Raw genomic sequence first — 19,012 nt, 5'->3', positions numbered from 1 at the left:
ACTTAACAATGCTAATACTTGTTCCACCACGCTTTCTCCCTCACCTCAAACTTTCCAAATGCCAGTTGTTTTTCGGTTACAGCTCATGAAGTACGCTTCATCACCTTCTCACCCCCGTCTCCGTGGTCAGGCTTCTCACCTAACATTACCTTTCCGTTATCGTTCAGGAGACGTGCTGCTGTAACTGGCAAACTGCCTTACCAGAGTGCGTGCTGATGCTGTAACTAGTAAGTTGGTTGTCTCTTCTGTCTTCAGTCGAGCTCAAGAAACGCTAGTGCACCGATGAGCGTGTGCCGCTGATGGTGTGCCACCCAAAAAACGCTGCCGGACCGACAGGTCATTGTTTGCTGGGTGACATTGAACATATTTCGTTAACTTTAGCTAGCTATGGCAATCGGTTTGTCAACTGAAGTTCGATGGCTGGCTTGCTAGCTAACATTAACTTACATGTGTGAAATGTGTGTAACATTAGAGATGTTTTCTCAGAATGCCATTTCGCATTGCTAGTTATAGCCTAATGTAACATTAAACCTATTTGGTTAACTAGCTAGCTATGACAATCAATTTGAATTGCTAGTGACGTTACTCTATGGATTGGGATTTTAGTTAATGTTTTAGCTAACTAGCTAATGTTAACGTGACATGTCTAAACAAAAGATCGCAAGTTAAAGCTTGCTGTTAGCTAGATAATGTTAATGGAGGTTAGATGGCTGGCTTGTGTTCTCAGAATACCCTTTCACATTGTTATTCGCTAACTAGCTAACATTGAACCTATTTGGTTAACTTTATCTAGCTATGACAATTGGTTTGTATTGCCAGTAACGTTGCTCTATGGATTGTGATTTAATTTCAATAGCTAGCGAGCTAACGTTAACGTTACATGCCTTAAAAAGACCAAGTTAAAAACATCCTAAAGATTGATTCAATACTTCATTTGTCATGGTTTAACGGACTGTGATATAACTTTAACTTTTCGTCCGTACTTTCAGCTGGACCTACCCGCGCGTCATGAGTTTGGAAAGTGTACTGAACGCTAGAACAACAAGGAGGAATTTGGACATAAATGATGGACATTATCGAACAAAACAAACATTTATTGTGGAACTGGGATTCCTGGGAGTGCATTCTGATGAAGATCATCAAAGGTAAGTGAATGTTTATAATGTTATTTCTGACTTCTGTTGACTGCACAATGTGGCGGATATATTTGTGTCTTGATTGGGCTCTGAGCGCCGACCTCAGATTATTGCGTAGTTTGCTTTTTCCGTAAAGCTTTTTTGAAATCTGACACAGCGGTTGCATTAACCTTTCTCGCCCCTGTGTTCCGCTAGCATAACACGCACAACATTCCGCAAAATTATAAAAAAATGTTTTTCCAATATTTAACTTCCACACATTAACAAGTCCAATACAGCAAATGAAAGAAACATCTTGTGAATCCAGCCAACATGTCCGATTTTTAAAATGTTTTACAGCGAAAACACAATATATATTTATGTTAGCTCACCACAATAGCCAAACACACAACGCCATGTTTTCACCGCAAACATAGCTTTCACAAAACCCACAAATAGAGATAAAATTAATCACTAACCTTTGAACAACTTCATCAGATGACAGTCTTATAACATCATGTTATACAATACATTTATGTTTTGTTCAACAATGCACATATTTATAGGTATAAATCGTAGTTTTACATTGCAGCCACCGTCACAAATAGCACCAAAACAGCCAGAATAATTACAGAGAGCAACGTGAAATACTCATCATAAAACATTTATGAAAAATACATGTTGTACAGCATATGAAAGATAAACATCTTGTGAATCCAGCCAATATTTCTGATTTTTTAAGTGTTTTACAGCGAAAACACAATATATATTTATGTTAGCTCACCACAATAGCCAAACACACTACGCCATTTATTCACCGCTAACATAGCTTTCACAAAACCCACAAATAGAGATAAAATTAATCACTAACCTTTGAACAACTTCATCAGATGACAGTCTTATAACATCATGTTATACAATACATTTATGTTTTCTTCGAAAATGTGCATATTTATAGCTACAAATCGTGGTTTTACATTGTGAATACGGGGCAATAATGCACTAAATTGTCCGGAGATATTTTGGACAGTCACGTAATCTAACCAAAAACCTAATCATAAACTTTGCTAAAAAAATACATGTTGTACAGCAAATGAAAGATACACACTGGTTCTTAATGCAACCGCTGTGTTAGATTTTTTTTAAATACTTTAGTACAAAGTACAGCATGCAATATTCTGAGACAGCACCCAGCCATTCTCCGCCATGTTGGAGCCAACATATTCCACAAAAATACGAAATAACATCATAAATATTCTCTTACCTTTGATGATCTTCCATCAGAATGTAGTGCAAGGAGTCCTAGTTCCACAATAAATCGTTGTTTTGTTTTAGAATGTCCATTTCTTCTGTCGAATTAGCAACTTTGGCTAGCATTGTGGAGGGCAGATGTCCATCAACTCTTGGCGGATGGAACGAAAAATTCCAAAAGTCACAATAAACGTTGAATAAACTGGTCAAACTCGGTTGAAAATCCATCTTTATGATGTTTTTCTCATATGTATCCAATAAAGTCCAAGACGGCGCATTTCGTCGTGTTTACCTAACGCATTTCAGAAGACAATGTGGTGTTCCCTGGTGCGCGGCTAAATACTGCCAATAGGGCGGACCTGTCACTCCAAAAGCTCTCATTCGGTCTCACATCAAGCTAAACACCCCATTCAACGTTCTACTGCCTGTTGACATTTAGTGGAAGGCGTATGAAGTGCATACAGATTCATAAATATAAGGCAATTGAATAGGCAAGGCCTGACACAGAGCCCCATTTTCACTTCCTGTTTGGAAGTTTGCTGCCAAATGAGTTCTGTTTTACTCACAGATATAATTGAAACAGTTTTAGAAACCTCAGAGTGTTTTCTATCCAATAGTAATAATAATATGCATATCGTATGATCTAGAACACAGTACGAGGACGTTTAATTTGGGCACGATTTTTTCCCAAAGTGACAACAGCGCCCCCTATTCACTAAGTTAAGGAGAAGTGCATCTAAAATACCATGCATAACACTTGTATTTTCATCAACATTTATAATGAATATTTCTGTAAATTGATGTGGCTCTCTGCAAAATCAAAGGATGTTTTGGAACTTCTGAACGTAAGGCGCCAATGTAAACTCAGATTTTTGGATATAAATATGAACTTTACCGAACAAAACATGCATGTATTGTGTAACATGAAGTCCTATGAGTGTCATCTGATGAAAATCATCAAAGGTTAGTGATTCATTTTATCTATATTTCTGCTTTTTGTGAATCCTCTCTGGCTGGAAAAATGGCTGTGTTATTCTGTGAATAGGCACTCACCTAACATAATCGTTTGGTTTGCTTTCGTCGTAAAGCCTTTTTGAAATCGGACACTGGCTGGATTTACAACAAGTGTATCTTTAAAATGGTGTAAAATACATGTATGTTTGAGGAATTTTAATGATGGGATTTCTGTTGTTTTGAATTTGGCACCCTGCAGTTTCAATGGCTGTTGAAGAGGTGGGACGCTACCGTCTCACGTACCCTAGAGAGGTTAAAGCTAGCTGTTAGCTAGCCACCTGAAGTTCAATGGCTGGCCTGCTAGCTAACATAGAATCTATTTGGTTAACTTCAGCTAGCTATGACAATCGGTTTGTATTGCTAGTTAAGGCTTGCTATTAACTAGCCATCTGATTTTCCATGGCTGGCTTACTAGCCAAATATACACTGGAGTTGCTTGCCAAGAACACAGTGCATGTTCCTGAGTGGCGAAGTTACAGTTTTGACTTAAATCAATGACAAGACCTTAAAATGGTTGTCTAGCATTGATCAACAACCAATTTGACAGAGCTTAAAGAATAATTGGCAAATACTGCACAATCCAGGTGTGGAAAGTTCTCAGAGCTTTACCCTAAAATACTCACAGCTGTGATCGGTGCCAAATGTGCTTCAACAAAGTATTTATTCACAGTATTGACTGTGAATACTTAATTTATTTCATTTTCAAAACATTTGCAAACATTTCTAAAAATATGTTTTAACTTTGTCGTTATGGGGTATTTTGTGTAATTGGGCGAGAGAAACAATATATTTTACTCCATTTTAAAATCAGGCTGTAAAACAACAATATATGGAAAAAGTCTCAGGGTGTGAATACTTTCTGAATGCACTGTATGTGAAGATGTAGGCACTAATTGTAAGTCACTCTTGATAGGAGCGTCTGCTAAGTGACTAAAATGTAATGTAATAGAAATTAATCATAAATAATGTATCTTGTCACTTTGGAGTCACTTTTATTGTAAATAAGAATAGAATACCATAACTAAAGATAATCATGAATGAATCGTGAATAATGATAATTTATACGGCGGTATAAATTTCATGCCCCCTCAAAAATCCTGACCTCCCCTATTATTGGTAATGGTGAGAGGTTAGAATGTCTTGGGGGTATGGTTTTGAAGAGTATTCAAATAAATATGGATACATACCACGCTGCGATTTGGTCCTCCTCTCTTACACATTACGACAATCGTTACAATACCATGATTAAAGATAATCATGAATGAATCGTGAATAATGATGAGTAAAAAAGTTAGAGGTATAAATATCATACCCCCTCCAAAAAAATGCTGACCTCCCCTATTATTTGTAATGGTGAGAGGTTAGCATGTCTTGGGGGTATGATCCTCTGTTATTCTCCGCAATCATGGTTGCATCCACATTAAATGTAGAAGTGTTCAGAAACACTCTATTCTTATTTACAATAAAATTACTCCAAATTGGCAAAATACATTATTTACCATTAATTACCCTTAAATAAAAGGTGACATTCTGTATTGTCATATGAAACATTTTATCTCAAACCCAAAATGCTGGAGTATAGAGCCAAATTAAGAGTTGTAGCTTCACTGTCAAAATAAACACGGCACACCTCCTTTTATAGTGACAGGTCACATGGGTACAGTAAGGGTGTGGCGTCACTGTAAACATCTTTGATATAAAGCATCTCAATCATATCACGTGAAAGGGAAGGAGTTCCCATAGGTCGTTTGGCAACCCGTTACTCTACTCAGAGAACCAAGGTTACATCCGTACCCCAGCATGTTCATGTCTGTATTTATTCAAATGGTAAATACAACTGGAGAGTAATTTAAAAATATACTCATAGTCTCTGAATCTTTGTGGCATTCCTCCTCCAGACCTGATTGCTGATTGGCTCCATAACATCAGCTGCTTCCCTTTGTTGTGTTTCCTATTAGGACCGGCCTGAATCCCAGGCGATAAAGCTTCCTGAGCTGAAAGAGTTACAACGGTTAAGTGATTTTTTTTGACACAGCAGTGGGAATGTTGTCAGGGAAAAACATGAAGAGGGGCAAACAAGGAGGTGTTGAGGTTGGGCTGGGGATGTGAGGCTGGGCCAGTGCTGCCCCTGTTGAGGCTGGGGGGTTTGAGTCTGGACCTGGAACTAACCCTGTTGAGGCTGGGCTGAGGGTGCTGAGGCTGGTCCAGGTGCTGCCCTTGTTGAGGCTGGGCTGGGGGTGTTTAGTCTTGGCCTGGTACTACCCCTGTTGAGGCTGGGCTGTGCTTGGGGTGTGGAGGCTGGTCCAAGTGCTGACCCTGTCGGGGCTGGTGGCCCTGTTAGGGCCTGTGTGCTGGGGCCTCCTGCTCTCCTGCCCTGAAGGGTGAAAGTAACCACTTACTGTACATACAGTACACATATATAGCAACACAAGAATATAGATGGCGAGAGTAAGCAGTACCTGAACATATAGAAGAGCAGGTAAGCACTCGGCTTCATTGGACATTGACACCTGGCTGTCGTTACAGCAGAACCAGTTTCCACTTGCATTCAAGATGTCACTAATGTACTGCCCTGTGGCACAAAGACAGACTCGAGGTCAAGGGTCAGGCTCTTGTGGGTAATGGAGTGTGTTATAACAGTTCATTTGGAAGGTATTTTATCTGTTACATGTGTCAAGATTAGAAATCAGAGATAAAGAAATACACGTGGCATATTATAATTAGGCATGCCTCTCCATTCCTTTGAATTAAATTGCGTGAACTCTAAACATATCACAGTGCTTGTCGGGATAGCACCTCGCTCTGAAGCCTGCAACCTTGCTCGCTTGGCCGAAGTGGTTATTGGAGGGTCTAATTAAACCCTACATCAGAGTTTCCCAACTGGCGGCCCGTGGGAGGAATTTGGCCCACGGTGATTTTATTTGGCCCTCCCATGTTTAGAGAGCAAAACAAAATGTAATTGTTAAAAGACTGTAAAAACACCAGCAAATCAGTTCCAAGTGATTTTCATTTTGGGAAATCTGATCAGAAGTATTCCCACGCACAATAAAGAGATATACGTGATAGTACAAAAATGTAAGCAAGGTTTGAAATTAGTCAAATATGATATCTATTTGGGCTTCTTACGGTCAATTTGCAGTCTACAAATTATTATTATCCCTGGCCTTCACCCTCAATCATTTTCACTCCCTCAGCTTTGGGATACTTGTTCATATGGCAGAGGCGCATGTGAATGCGCAAATTGATAGCCGAGGAGAAGGGAGTGATTTGGGACTCAACCTATGCCATATGTACTGTGCATAGGCATTTTTGTTTTAAGCTATTTACTTACCGGAGTTTGCGGTGATCATTGGATTCTCATTTCCTCTACAGTCCACCACACTGTCTACAGTCCACTACACTATTAGTCTACTGCAGGAGGTCTACTATATCGTGTCCTCATAATTATCTCAGTGTTCTGTCATAACTTATTTTTCACTTATAGCCTCACCACTGAGGCTGTCCACAGAACTTTCCCTGGTTCCTGGTCATTTGAATATGAGGGGTCAAATATACACATAAAGAGCTGTGAAAACGTGGTCGCTTGTCTGAATTGCTCTGGTCTAAAACAGCTCCCATACATCACTGAAGATGTCTGAGAAACATTTTAATTTGTAGCTTCTAGCTTCTCTGTCTGCAGGACCATTTTGGGAGTGGGTGGCTTGTGTGGTTCTGGAGCAAGAATAGTGTTGTGGTGCCATGACCTACCTGAAGAGCAGAGGGCGCTATCTTTGGCCTCTCCAGGTGGGCTGGAGACTTGGCTGGCGAGGGTCTGGGGGATGGACACCTGGATATTGGGGGCCTGGTTGGTCAGGCAGGGCCTGTGGGCTGGCACAATGTCCCCACAGAGGGTGGAGAGCCTCAGCTCCGAAGGAAACAAAAGAGTCTCCAGCTTCTCCAAGCCCCCAGGTCCTCCAAACCTCTTCAGATGCAGAACCAGCACACTGCCCAGAGACAGAAAGGAAGAGAGAGGAACAGACAGACAATGAAACCAGTCAACAAATTAACAGATGAGTGAAATGTGTTTGGTGGTGCTCATCCCTAGGTCCTACAACCTGCTCAGGAAGGTAACTGATCCTAAAGTCTCAGGAAACAATGACCACTCATTTCATTAAACACTGCCAGTCCTATGAGAGGTTATAAAGGGGCAACTCACAGAGGCAGTGTGTGGAACTGCTCCACTTTTGAGGCGTAGAAGGCTTTGCAGCCCGCACATGTGAATTCGACCTTTTCGCCCTGGGTTAGAAACAAAAGCATTACAAAATGAGTGATACCACTTCAATAATAAGATACCGTATTCTGAGGCAGTGGGCAGCTTGCCCTGGGTGGTAGTCTCTACTAGAGGTCGGCCAATTTTAATTAGGGCCGATTTCAAGTTTTCATAACCATTGGAAATCTGTATTTTTTTTTTTTACACCTTTATTTAACTTGGCAAGTCAGTTAAGAACACATTCTTATTTTCAATGACGGCCTAGGAACGGTGGGTTAACAGCCTCGTTCAGGGGAAGACAGATCTTTACCTTGTCAGCTCAGGGGATTCAATCGTGCAACTTTACAGTTAACTAGTCCAATGCTCTAACCACCTGATTACATTGCACTCCACGAGGAGCCTGCCTGTTACACAAATGCAGTAAGCCAAGGTAAGTTTCTAGCTAGCATTAAACTTATCTTATAAAAAAACAATCAATCAATCATAATCACTAGTTAACTACACATGGTTGATAATATTACTAGTTTATCTAGTGTGTCTGGCGTTGCATATAATCGATGCGGTGCGTATCGTTGCTCCAATGTGTACCTACCATAAACACCAATGCCTTTCTTAAAATCAAAACACATAAGTTTATAATTTTAAACCTGCATATTTAGCTAAAAGAAATCCAGGTTAGCAGGCAATATTAACCAGGTGAAATTGTGTCACTTCTCTTGCATTCATTGCACGCAGAGTCAGTGTATATGCAACAGTTTGTGCCGCCTAATTTGCCAGAACGTTACGTAATTATGAGATAACATTGAAGGTTGTGCAATGTAACAGGAATATTTAAACTTGTGGATGCCACCCGTTAGATAAAATACGGAACGGTTCCGTATTTCATTGAAAGAATAAACATCTTGTTTTTGAGATGATAGTTTCCGGATTCGACCATATTAATGACCTAATGCTCGTATTTCTGTGTTATTATGTTATAATTAAGTCTATGATTTGATAGAGCAGTCTGAGCGAAGGTAGGCACCAGCAAGCAATGTAAGCATTTATTCAAACAGCACTTTCGTGCGTTTTGCCAGCAGCTCTGCTGTTTGAGACTTCAAGCCTATCAACTCCTGAGATGAGGCTGGTGTAACCGATGTGAAATGGCAAGCTAGTTAGCGGGGTGCGCGCTAATAGCGTTTCAAACGTCACTCGCTCTGAGACTTGGAGTGGTTGTTCACCTTGCTTTGCTTTTGTGGAGCGATGGGTAACGCTGCTTCGAGGGTGGCTGTTGTCGTTGTGTTCCTGGTTCGAGCCCAGGTAGGAGCGAGGAGAGGGACGGAAGCTATACTGTTACACTGGCAATACTAAAGTGCCTATAAGAACATCCAATAGTCAAAGGTTAATGAAATACAAATGGTATAGAGAGAAATAGTCCTATAAATACTATAATAACTACAACCTAAAACTTCTTACCTGGGAGTATTGAAGACTCATGTTAAAAGGAACCACCAGCTTTCATATGTTCTCATGTTCTGAGCAAGGAACTTAACCGTTAGCTCTCTTACATGGCACATATTGCACTTTTACTTTCTTCTCCAACACTTTGTTTTTGCATTATTTTAAACATATTGAACATGTTTCATTATTTATTTGTGGCTAAATTGATTTTATTGATGTATTATATTAAGTTAAAATAAGTGTTAATTCAGTATTGTTGTAATTGTCAGAAAAAAAATTGGCAGATTAATCGGTATCGGCTTTTATGGTCCTCCAATAATCGGTATCGGCGTTGAAAAATCATAATCGGTCGACCTCTAGTCTCTACACCCAGGGCTAAATCCTATGTGCTGACTTTGAAAGTGAGTGCTAGGCTGCTTAGCAAGGTGCGCTCAGAGCTGAAGTCCAATGAGTCCAATGATGTAATCCTCTATGGTGGACGACTCACGCCCACAGCTTCAAAAGCAGGACAAAGAGAAGAAAAATGCATCAGGTTTCTGTTTCAGGTCTCTGCAATGGTATGCCATGTGGATTGTAATATTATTTGTAGAAAGATCATGTTACCAGTAGATACATAACAACTAACGGGAGCTCTTACCTGGTACATGTGCGCACTGTCACAAGCTGGAACTCCAGCTGGGAAACAGGGCAGGTATAGTTCAACCCGAGCGTCTTCAGTATCATGCCCTCCTCCTTCAGCTGGCACAGCATATTCACAAGTAACTCGTGTGCATTCTATAATGAGAACAAAAAATACAAAGATAAAATCAAATTATTGAGTGACAAATGAACCCTTGCAAAAATTGTGTTTGTTCAGAAGAGAGTAGGGCCTCAGTTACCTGTTGCATGTCCCCCAGATACTTTAAATCATATCCCGACAAGGAGCACTTGACCTTCCACATGAGGTCTGCTTTTGAGGCCTGGTTTGCGCCACTGCAAGGTAGACCAAAACGGTGCACATCAGACCGACACCTGTAGGGGAGACAGAGAGTAAATTAGCAGCTGACTGGATGGTGTCAACCTACTGGCTTACGGCTGAAGAGGCAGATGAATATATCCAAATATTTTTTATCTTGCGGCACCCCATCATTAGAAATTATTAATTCGATTCAATGCAATTTCACCTTGGAGGACTGACAATGAAGCAAAACAACAAAAATGTGTTTGTTATTCTCCTAAAATATTTGGTTTGGATACTGCTCTCAATTCCAGAACATTTTAAAAACGACCAAATTTCCCATCCTAATGTGGAATGTTCAGTCGATGAGCATTATGGGCAATGTGGTCATTCTACAGTTTCCAAATATCTACATCATAATCATTGTGTCATTGTTGTTCCTCTGGGTTATGAAAATTTCGGGGGGGAATGGAAATAATTAAATAAACGCAATACACAGCGGGATATGACTTGGTTAGGGGAAGGGTTAGTGTTAGCGAAAATGCTTTCCTAACCTGCTACGAAAATCACTTTCTATAGGAGTGGCGTGAAGGGAGTGTGTCCCTTCTTTAATTTATGACCACAAATAATGGGTGGGTGGGGGTGTGTCTGCTTTTGAGCCTTCCCTTACCTGAGCAGGTTGGAGAAGGGGGAGGAGCTCCAGAGTTGTTCCTGGCGTAGGATTTCCTTTGAGAAGGAAGGCAGGACCAGGAGGCACTGCAGGGTGGCGTTTAGGAAGCAAGTGTTGCCAATGTTAGGCAACCTGTGAAGAAGAAGCAGCCATCAGTACACATATAGAGATACAATATCCTAGAAACATAGAATGGCCTATGTCATAAACCTTCATAACTCTAGAAATTGCTGACAATGGCAGCCGTCTTGGTCAGGTATAAGTTCTTTGTCATTCTGTGAGTACACAAAGAAGTGGATGTCCTTTAGACCAAGATGACCATAATTCATGGGTTTATAAATATCTAATAAAACTGACATGCTTGATAGTAAGCCCCATCCCCATAGTATATCAGACATTGATCTCTAAACAATAAAGAGCTTATTTTCAATGCATCTACGGTGTGTTGTGGTTTACCCAAGAAGTTCCATGTTGACCAGGGCCCCCCGTTCTCCTCTGACCCTCTGGTGGCTGAGCTGGCCCTGTGAAGAGTCTGGCCTCTGGGGCCTTGGGCTAGAGTGGTCCTGAAGAGACAGAGGTCTGAAGGAAGGAGAGAAACAGGTCTAAAGCCTCCAAAGCAGAGATAGTATCACTCTACAGTCTCTCTCTTAAATACTATACTGTACTATAAACACAGTCTGAGTAATTATGCATGTATTGCTGTCCATATTAATGCAGTGTACTAAGTAGACCAGGGCAATAGGTTAGTACTCCATTTATCCACAAGATGTGATTAGAAGAGCCTAAAACTACAGTTTGAGGAAAATAACTTTCTGGGACAGTGTTATCAAGCATCTAGGATCTGTTTAGCCTTTTAGATCATAATAAATCAGATTATTATGGACAGAGAGGACCTGATCCTAGATTAGCACTCATACACTTGATAAACACTGGCCCTGGTCTTGTAGCTCTAAACCCAACTCTTCAAGGAGACTCTAGGATGGCACTGTACTTATTTTAGTTTGAATTACCTGACTTTTGCGCCCTCTTTTCTGATGTCTCCATGACGGTCCAGAGGGTTGGTAGGAGAGGGAGAACTAGGGCAAGACACCACTGGAGAGGATTTCACTGGGGAAGGGTGTTTGGCAGGTGACCTGGGGGGGGAGGGTGTTTGGCAGGTGACCTGGGGAGAGAGGGCTGTTTAGCAGGAGAGCAAGGCTGAGAGGAACATTTAACAGGAGAGGGAGGTGGATCGAGGGAGGAGAGTTGGTCAGAGGGTGAGGGGTCAGAGGTGGCGGAGGCATTCTGTTCAGAACGGTCAGTTGGAATTGGAGAGGAGGATGAAGTGCTACTCTCCTTCTTATTTCTTGTCTTCTGCTCCACATCAATTGAATTGGCTTTCTGCCGTTTTTTCTGTTGACAAGAATATGTGTTAGTGCTAAATACTTTTCCCCCCGATCCCAAGCCAATGGAGAAAGAAAATTGTGGGGTGGGGGGGGTCATAATAATAGGAAGAGGTAGGCCTAAATTAGATGAAGATGAAGGCACATAAAATGCCTTTATTGTGGTGGCGTGTTCAATTAAACAATTATAAAAAATGTATGTAAAAAAGAACCAAGAAAACAATGTAGCATATCTACAATATTGTATGTATACTGCATAACTTTGCTTTCAATAAAACATATTTGATAATTGAACTCTATATTTAAAACTATTCTAGATTGTGTTGCCAGACGGTTGGTGTCATATATGACAGACGACATCACAAAGGTCTTAAAGCCAATTTGAACAATGTTTTTTTTGTGTGGTTTTTTCACCTTCATTTAAGATGGTTTTATTTTATTACTCACACTAAAAAGGTTGAATGTGAAACTTCGATTGTAAGAAATATGCTAATATTTTAAATAGCTGTTATGAATTTTCATAATATGTTATCATTGAAATGTGTATCAAACTGTTGAAGAGTACACCCAAACAAGGGCACTGCGTTCATCCACCTCTGGCCTGCTCGCCCAGTCAAAACTGTTCGCTGCTCTGGCACCCCAATGGTGGAACAAACTCCCTCACGACGCCAGGTCAGCGGAGTCAATCACCACCTTCCGGAGACACCTGAAACCCCACCTCTTTAAGGAATACCTAGGATAGGATAAAGTAATCCTTCTAACCCCCCCCCCTTAAAAGAGTTAGATGCACTATTGTAAAGTGGTTGTTCCACTGGATATCATAAGGTGAATGCACCAATTTGTAAGTCGCTCTGGATAAGAGCGTCTGCTAAATGACTTAAATGTAATGTAAATGTAAGAGTGACTAGAAACATTTCAAACAATAAAATAATTATTGAAAAGGTCCAAATCACCACTCAAAATAATTATGTTCCACAAAATGGATAATATTTTAGTCCCATATAAATAAAACACATATATTACATTAACGGTTCATTTTGACATGCATTCTTGGGGCGCCATGTTTACTATGCATCCTAGGGTTAAAGTAGAAATAGAATGAAACAAACAGGCATTCTGTTTTGTATCTATTATAGTGGGCACTATAACTTAGTAGATATCGATGACGTGCACAATGCTACATGTGTGCAAAAATAACGTTCAGAGTTTAAAAAAAATATGAATAATGCTCCTTCAAATCACACAAAAGTGTTACTGTCAAGTTCAACACAACAAAAGCAATATCTTTTGGCTACACCGCACGCAATTACATTGTACACTTTCTGCCTGTGGACATCTGTTGTACAATTTGTTGGCATAATTTATCTCTTTCAGGCAGAGAGTACACCTGGCATACCTCTTTTTATCCACTGTATTGAAAGAGCTGTATTGAAAGAGGGAAAGTGTGTGGCGTTTCTTTCACCTCTATTGGCATCCAGCATAAGCCAGGCCCAGCTCCAGCTACAATTGATCCCTGAATCCACTTGTTTAACAAGCAACGCTTCATTTTCAATTTCAATTCTCTTATTCTGAAAATGAAAAGAGGGAAAACATTAGTTCACAGATAGTAGTTAGTTCGTTAGCTAGTTAACATTTCACACAGATTGCCAGGGTCAATCCAGTAAGCAACTAACGGGTTCTAATTTGAGGAACGGCAAGGAGTCGTATAACGTTACCAATTAATACTATAGCGAATTGGCTAGGTAACTAACGTTAGCTCATCTGATGTTGTAATGTTAGCTAGCTGTCTGACTTTATTAGCCAGCTAATTTTCAAACAATACACAAAATTATTTGATCAGCTATGTTTGCTATTCGATCCAGCTAACTGTTACAGTACTATAGCAAGATACATTGCTAACAATACCTGTTCCACCACACTTTCTCCCTCACCTAAAACTTTCCAAATGCCAGTTGTTTTTCGGTTACAGCTCATGAAGTACGCTTCATCACCTTCCCACCCGTCTCGGTGATCAGGCTTCTCACCTACCTCTTCGTTATCGTTCAACGGACGCGCTGCTGTAACTGGCGAACTGCCTTTGCACACACTACTGCTGTCTTTCCAGAGCGCGCGCTGATTCTGTAACTAGAAAATAGCCGGGGAGGGGGCTCAAGATGGCGGCATGAGAGGGCGTAACATTTCTAGCTGAGGAAGAATTTTTGTGTTTTCTCACAAAGTTTATTGTTTTAGACTGCAGTTGCAAATAGTTTTTTCACAAAAAATGTTTAGCTATTTTGAATAATTATGTAATTAATCAAACCATTGAAATATATTTCCAGCGAACAAGCTAGCTATCGAAGTTTCAGCGTGTGTTTAAGTTAGCCTGCTAACATCTTCATAGCTAGTAGCATGGATTCAGGACATGCTGAGATAATGGTTGTTGAAACTTCCAAGGAGAAAAGAGGCATTGTTGAAACTCACACATATGCTTGCAGTGTAAAAAGGGGGGTGAATGTGATTCATACCTGAATACCCCAACCAAGGAGCAACTTCCAAAGAAGCTGAGAAGTGAACCATCAATGAGCCAGCTACAGGACAACATCGTCCGCATCCTCACGGCTAAAATCAGAGAGCGCAGATTACATGGATTTGGTGAAAAATAACACTATCATTATCATTAACTTGAAGAAATCGATTGATTTCAATGCTGGTGAAGTAAAAACTCTGAAGCAGCAGAACGCAACATTGAAAATTCAGGTTGCAAAGTAGGAGAAGAAACTCACTGAAATGGAGTCAAAGGTACACGACAATGACCGGTATAGTGGGAGATGGACTCTTCGAATTTATAGAATAACATCAAAGCAAGAGTGAGGGACATTTGCAGGGCAATAGTCCCGGAGGAGGAGCGAAATGTCGTTGCAGGTTCTCTGGATGTAGTGCACCGCCTGGGTAGTCTGAGAGATGGGGAAAACAAACCAGCCACCACGACCAGTGATCATGAGATTCAGCGAGGGATATGACATGGAAAAGTGCAAAGAAAAATTACTATTTAAAGAAAACCTGAGGATCTGACAGCATTTGACAAAGAAGCTTGTCTTGTTTTGCACACTTTGTACAAAATAATAAAACGCAGTACTACAGGATATTTCTTGACGTAGCTCTTTATTAGCTAGCTATAACTGGCATGTTCACGTATCGCCAACCAGGATCAAAACTGACCATGACCTAACCATTTGGGTGGTCTTAACCAATCATAGCACAGTATGATATGGCGGTAAAATGCATCCAATTATAATTCAGTATGTTTACACATATGAATATTACAAAGCTCGGGAATCGTCTGTGGCGGATGATTGAGAGAGCAAGGAAGGAAGGAAGGGATAAGTGCATACTTTGTTAAAAAGCCAAGGCTTTTGTTAATGGAAGGGAAATTCACGCTGACACCTAGCTTGATGACTGCTGGATTTATCAAGTGAGTTGTGCAGGACTGAGTTTTATTTGCATCTGATACAACTTTATATTTCTTGAGGAAAGAGCATTGTTTGTGTGAGCCAAATTGTTTTATATATATTTTTTTTATGGCAGGGGAATTCGCACTGACACTTAATGTTAGCTTGATGGCTATTTGTTTTACCAATCTATGGTTCAATGTTATTTGCAATTGTATAAAAAAATATATAATTTAGGTCAACCACTTGCGTGGTGCAAAGGACTGTTTTTATTTGCAACTAGTAAGAACTTTTCTTTTTGTGAGAACCCGATTTATGTGAACGTATACAAGTTTAATATTCTTCATATAGTCACTGTGATAGTAAATGTCCATTTCTGTTTTTTCTATTAATGCCAGGGGAATCCGTAATATTTTGAAAATTAAATCTTTATTTTTGTATTGTAAGGGTAAGAGTGCCGACTTTTATTTTATTCAAGAAACTCATGCCTGTTCCACAGTTACTGCGTTTTGGAAGTGTCAGTGGGGGAATGCTATTTGTTTTTCATTTGGTACTAATCGGTCAGCAGGTGTCGCTATTTTAAAAGGCAACTTTAGGGGTCATATATTGAGTCATGAAGCAGATAATACAGGGATATGGATGGTATTGGTAGATGGTATTGGTAGATGTCATCTATGTCATCTATTGGTAGATGTCAACCACGTTTAATGAATTGTTGTAAATACTTATGCTTCCAATAACAAGTCAAGTTATTTTATTTAGAGACATTGAAAGGAAAATAAGGAAAATTATGTCTAAATTTCCATTGGCCAAAGAAATATGGGGTGGAGATTTTAATACAGTATTACATGATAATCTAGATAGATGGCCTCCTAAGGATAGAAATTATGTTTGTGAGATAAGGAATATATGTCTAAGGTTAGGTGTTCTAGATATTTGGAGGCATAAGAACCCAGATAAGATTATGTTTACATGAAGTACCAAAGATTTATCTATACAATCCTGTATTGATTTCTGGCTGATATCTGAAGATATGGCTGACAAGGTTGATACAGTCTTGATTGAACCATCGATTTTAACACACCACAAAGGGATCTCAATAAAGATAAATATGCATGGTTTGTCAACAAAAAAAGTTAGTAAAGGTTACTGGAAAATGAACAAGACTTTACTAGAGAATTAAGTATTTAAGAAGGAAGTAGCAGGAATTATTGATGAATACTGGAAATGTGCCTGTGTGATGAATACTTTTGTAAGTTACTGGGAGCTAATTAAATTTGATATATATTATATATAGATATATATTTCAATGGGGAAAGAAATTGCTCGTGCCAAGAGAGAGAAAGAATATGACATCATAAAGGGAATAATGGATTATACAAAAAAAAAACTGAACTAACTAATCAGCAATTACTGGAGCTATCATCATTGCAAATGCAGTTAGACTGTATATACGAGGAAAAGGCCCAGGGAGCGTTTGTAAGATCAAGACACAAATGGATGGAAGAGGGAGAGAAAAATACAAAATATTTCTTTAATTTAGAAAAAAGGGCAGGCGAAAAGACTTCCATGTGTAAATTAATTATTAGTAATACTCCCAATGAAAATCCAAAAAATCTCTCAGCAAGTTGCCCAGTTTTATCAGAATCTGTATACATCAGCCCAGTCAACTTCCAATATGGATATTTTCTTAGGCAATGTAGCCAACATTGCTAAGAAGATAGATAATGATTTCAGGGATTTGTGTGATGAGTTATCTGAAATTGAGATAAAAGACTGTATTAAAAGCCTAAAGGACAATAGGTCCACTGGAAATTATGGTTTAATAAGCGAGTTTTATGAAGCGTTCAATTTTTTATTTATTTTTATTTCACCTTTATTTAACCAGGTAGGCAAATTGAGAACACGTTCTCATTTACAATTGCGACCTGGCCAAGATAAAGCAAAGCAGTTCGACACATACAACAACACATAGTTACACATGGAGTAAAACAAACATACAGTCAATAATACAGTGAAAAATAAGTCTATATACAATATGAGCAAGTGAGGTGAGATAAGGGAGGTGAAGGCAAACAAAATATATATATAAATAAATAAGAATATAAAAAGGCCATGGTGGCGAAGTAAATACAATATAGCAAGTAAAAAAAAAAGTTACAAAAAGTAGAGATAGTAGAGATATAAAAAAGTAGAGATAGAAATAATGGGGTGCAAAGGAGCAAAATAAATAAATAAATACAGTAGGTAAAGAGGTAGTTGTTTGGGCTAAATTATAGATGGGCTATGTACAGGTGCAGTAATCTATGAGCTGCTCTGACAGCTGGTGCTTAAAGCTAGTGAGGGAGATAAGTGTTTCCAGTTTCAGAGATTTTTGTAGTTCGTTCCAGTCATTGGCAGCAGAGAACTGGAAGGAGAGGCGGCCAAAGGAGGAATTGGTTTTGGGGGTGACCAGAGAGATATACCTGCTGGAGCGCGTGCTACGGGTAGGTGCTGCTATGGTGACCAGCGAGCTGAGATAAGGGGGGACTTTACCTAGCAGGGTCTTGTAGATGACCTGGAGCCAGTGGGTTTGACGACGAGTATGAAGCGAGGGCCAGCCAACGAGAGTGTACAGGTCGCAGTGGTGGGTAGTATATGGGGCTTTGGTGACAAAACGGATGGCACTGTGATAGACTGCATCCAATTTATTGAGTAGGGTTTTGGAGGCTATTTTGTAAATGACATCACCGAAGTCGAGGATTGGTAGGATGGTCAGTTTTACAAGGGTATGTTTGGCAGCATGAGTGAAGGATGCTTTGTTGCGGAATAGGAAGCCAATTCTAGATTTAACTTTGGATTGGAGATGTTTGATGTGAGTCTGGAAGGACAGTTTACAGTCTAACCAGACACCTAGGTATTTGTAGTTGTCCACATATTCTAAGTCAGAGCCGTCCAGAGTAGTGATGTTGGACAGGCGGGCAGGTGCAGGCAGCGATCGGTTGAAGAGCATGCATTTAGTTTTACTTGTATTTAAGAGCAAATGGAGGCCACGGAAGGAGAGTTGTATGGCATTGATGCTCGCCTGGAGGGTTGTTAACACAGTGTCAAAAGAAGGGCCAGAAGTATACAGAATAGTGTCGTCTGCGTAGAGATGGATCAGAGAATCACCAGCAGCAAGAGCGACATCATTGATGTATACAGAGAAGAGAGTCGGTCCAAGAATTGAACCCTGTGGCACCGCCATAGAGACTGCCAGAGGCCCGGACAACAGACCCTCCGATTTGACACACTGAACTCGATCAGAGAAGTAGTTGGTGAACCAGGCGAGGCAATCATTAGAGAAACCAAGGCTGTCGAGTCTGCCGATGAGGATGTGGTGATTGACAGAGTCAAAAGCCTTGGCCAGGTCAATGAATACGGCTGCACAGTATTGTTTCCTATCGATGGCGGTTAAGATATCGTTTATGACCTTGAGCGTGGCTGAGGTGCACCCATGGCCAGCTCTGAAACCAGATTGCATAGTGGAGAAGGTATGGTGGGATTC

General features: G+C 40.1%; 1 protein-coding gene across 1 annotated transcript; it reads right to left on the bottom strand.

The window, feature by feature from the left end:
• Positions 1–5,179: 5,179 nt before the first annotated feature.
• On the bottom strand, positions 5,180–7,676 carry LOC129842481 (uncharacterized). Its single transcript, XM_055911042.1, has 4 exons — positions 7,576–7,676; positions 7,128–7,363; positions 5,840–5,952; positions 5,180–5,754 (listed from the first exon to the last, which is right to left on the bottom strand). Exons 1-4 carry the CDS (start codon positions 7,674–7,676, stop codon positions 5,545–5,547), a joined length of 660 nt encoding a protein of 219 aa, XP_055767017.1. The 3' UTR covers positions 5,180–5,544.
• Positions 7,677–19,012: the final 11,336 nt, after the last annotated feature.

This window comes from Salvelinus fontinalis, unplaced genomic scaffold (assembly GCF_029448725.1).
Source record: "Salvelinus fontinalis isolate EN_2023a unplaced genomic scaffold, ASM2944872v1 scaffold_0043, whole genome shotgun sequence".
Taxonomy (NCBI): Eukaryota; Metazoa; Chordata; class Actinopteri; order Salmoniformes; family Salmonidae; genus Salvelinus; species Salvelinus fontinalis.
The sequence above is the reverse complement of the archived record's forward strand: the minus strand, read 5'-3'. Positions and strand labels throughout refer to the sequence as shown.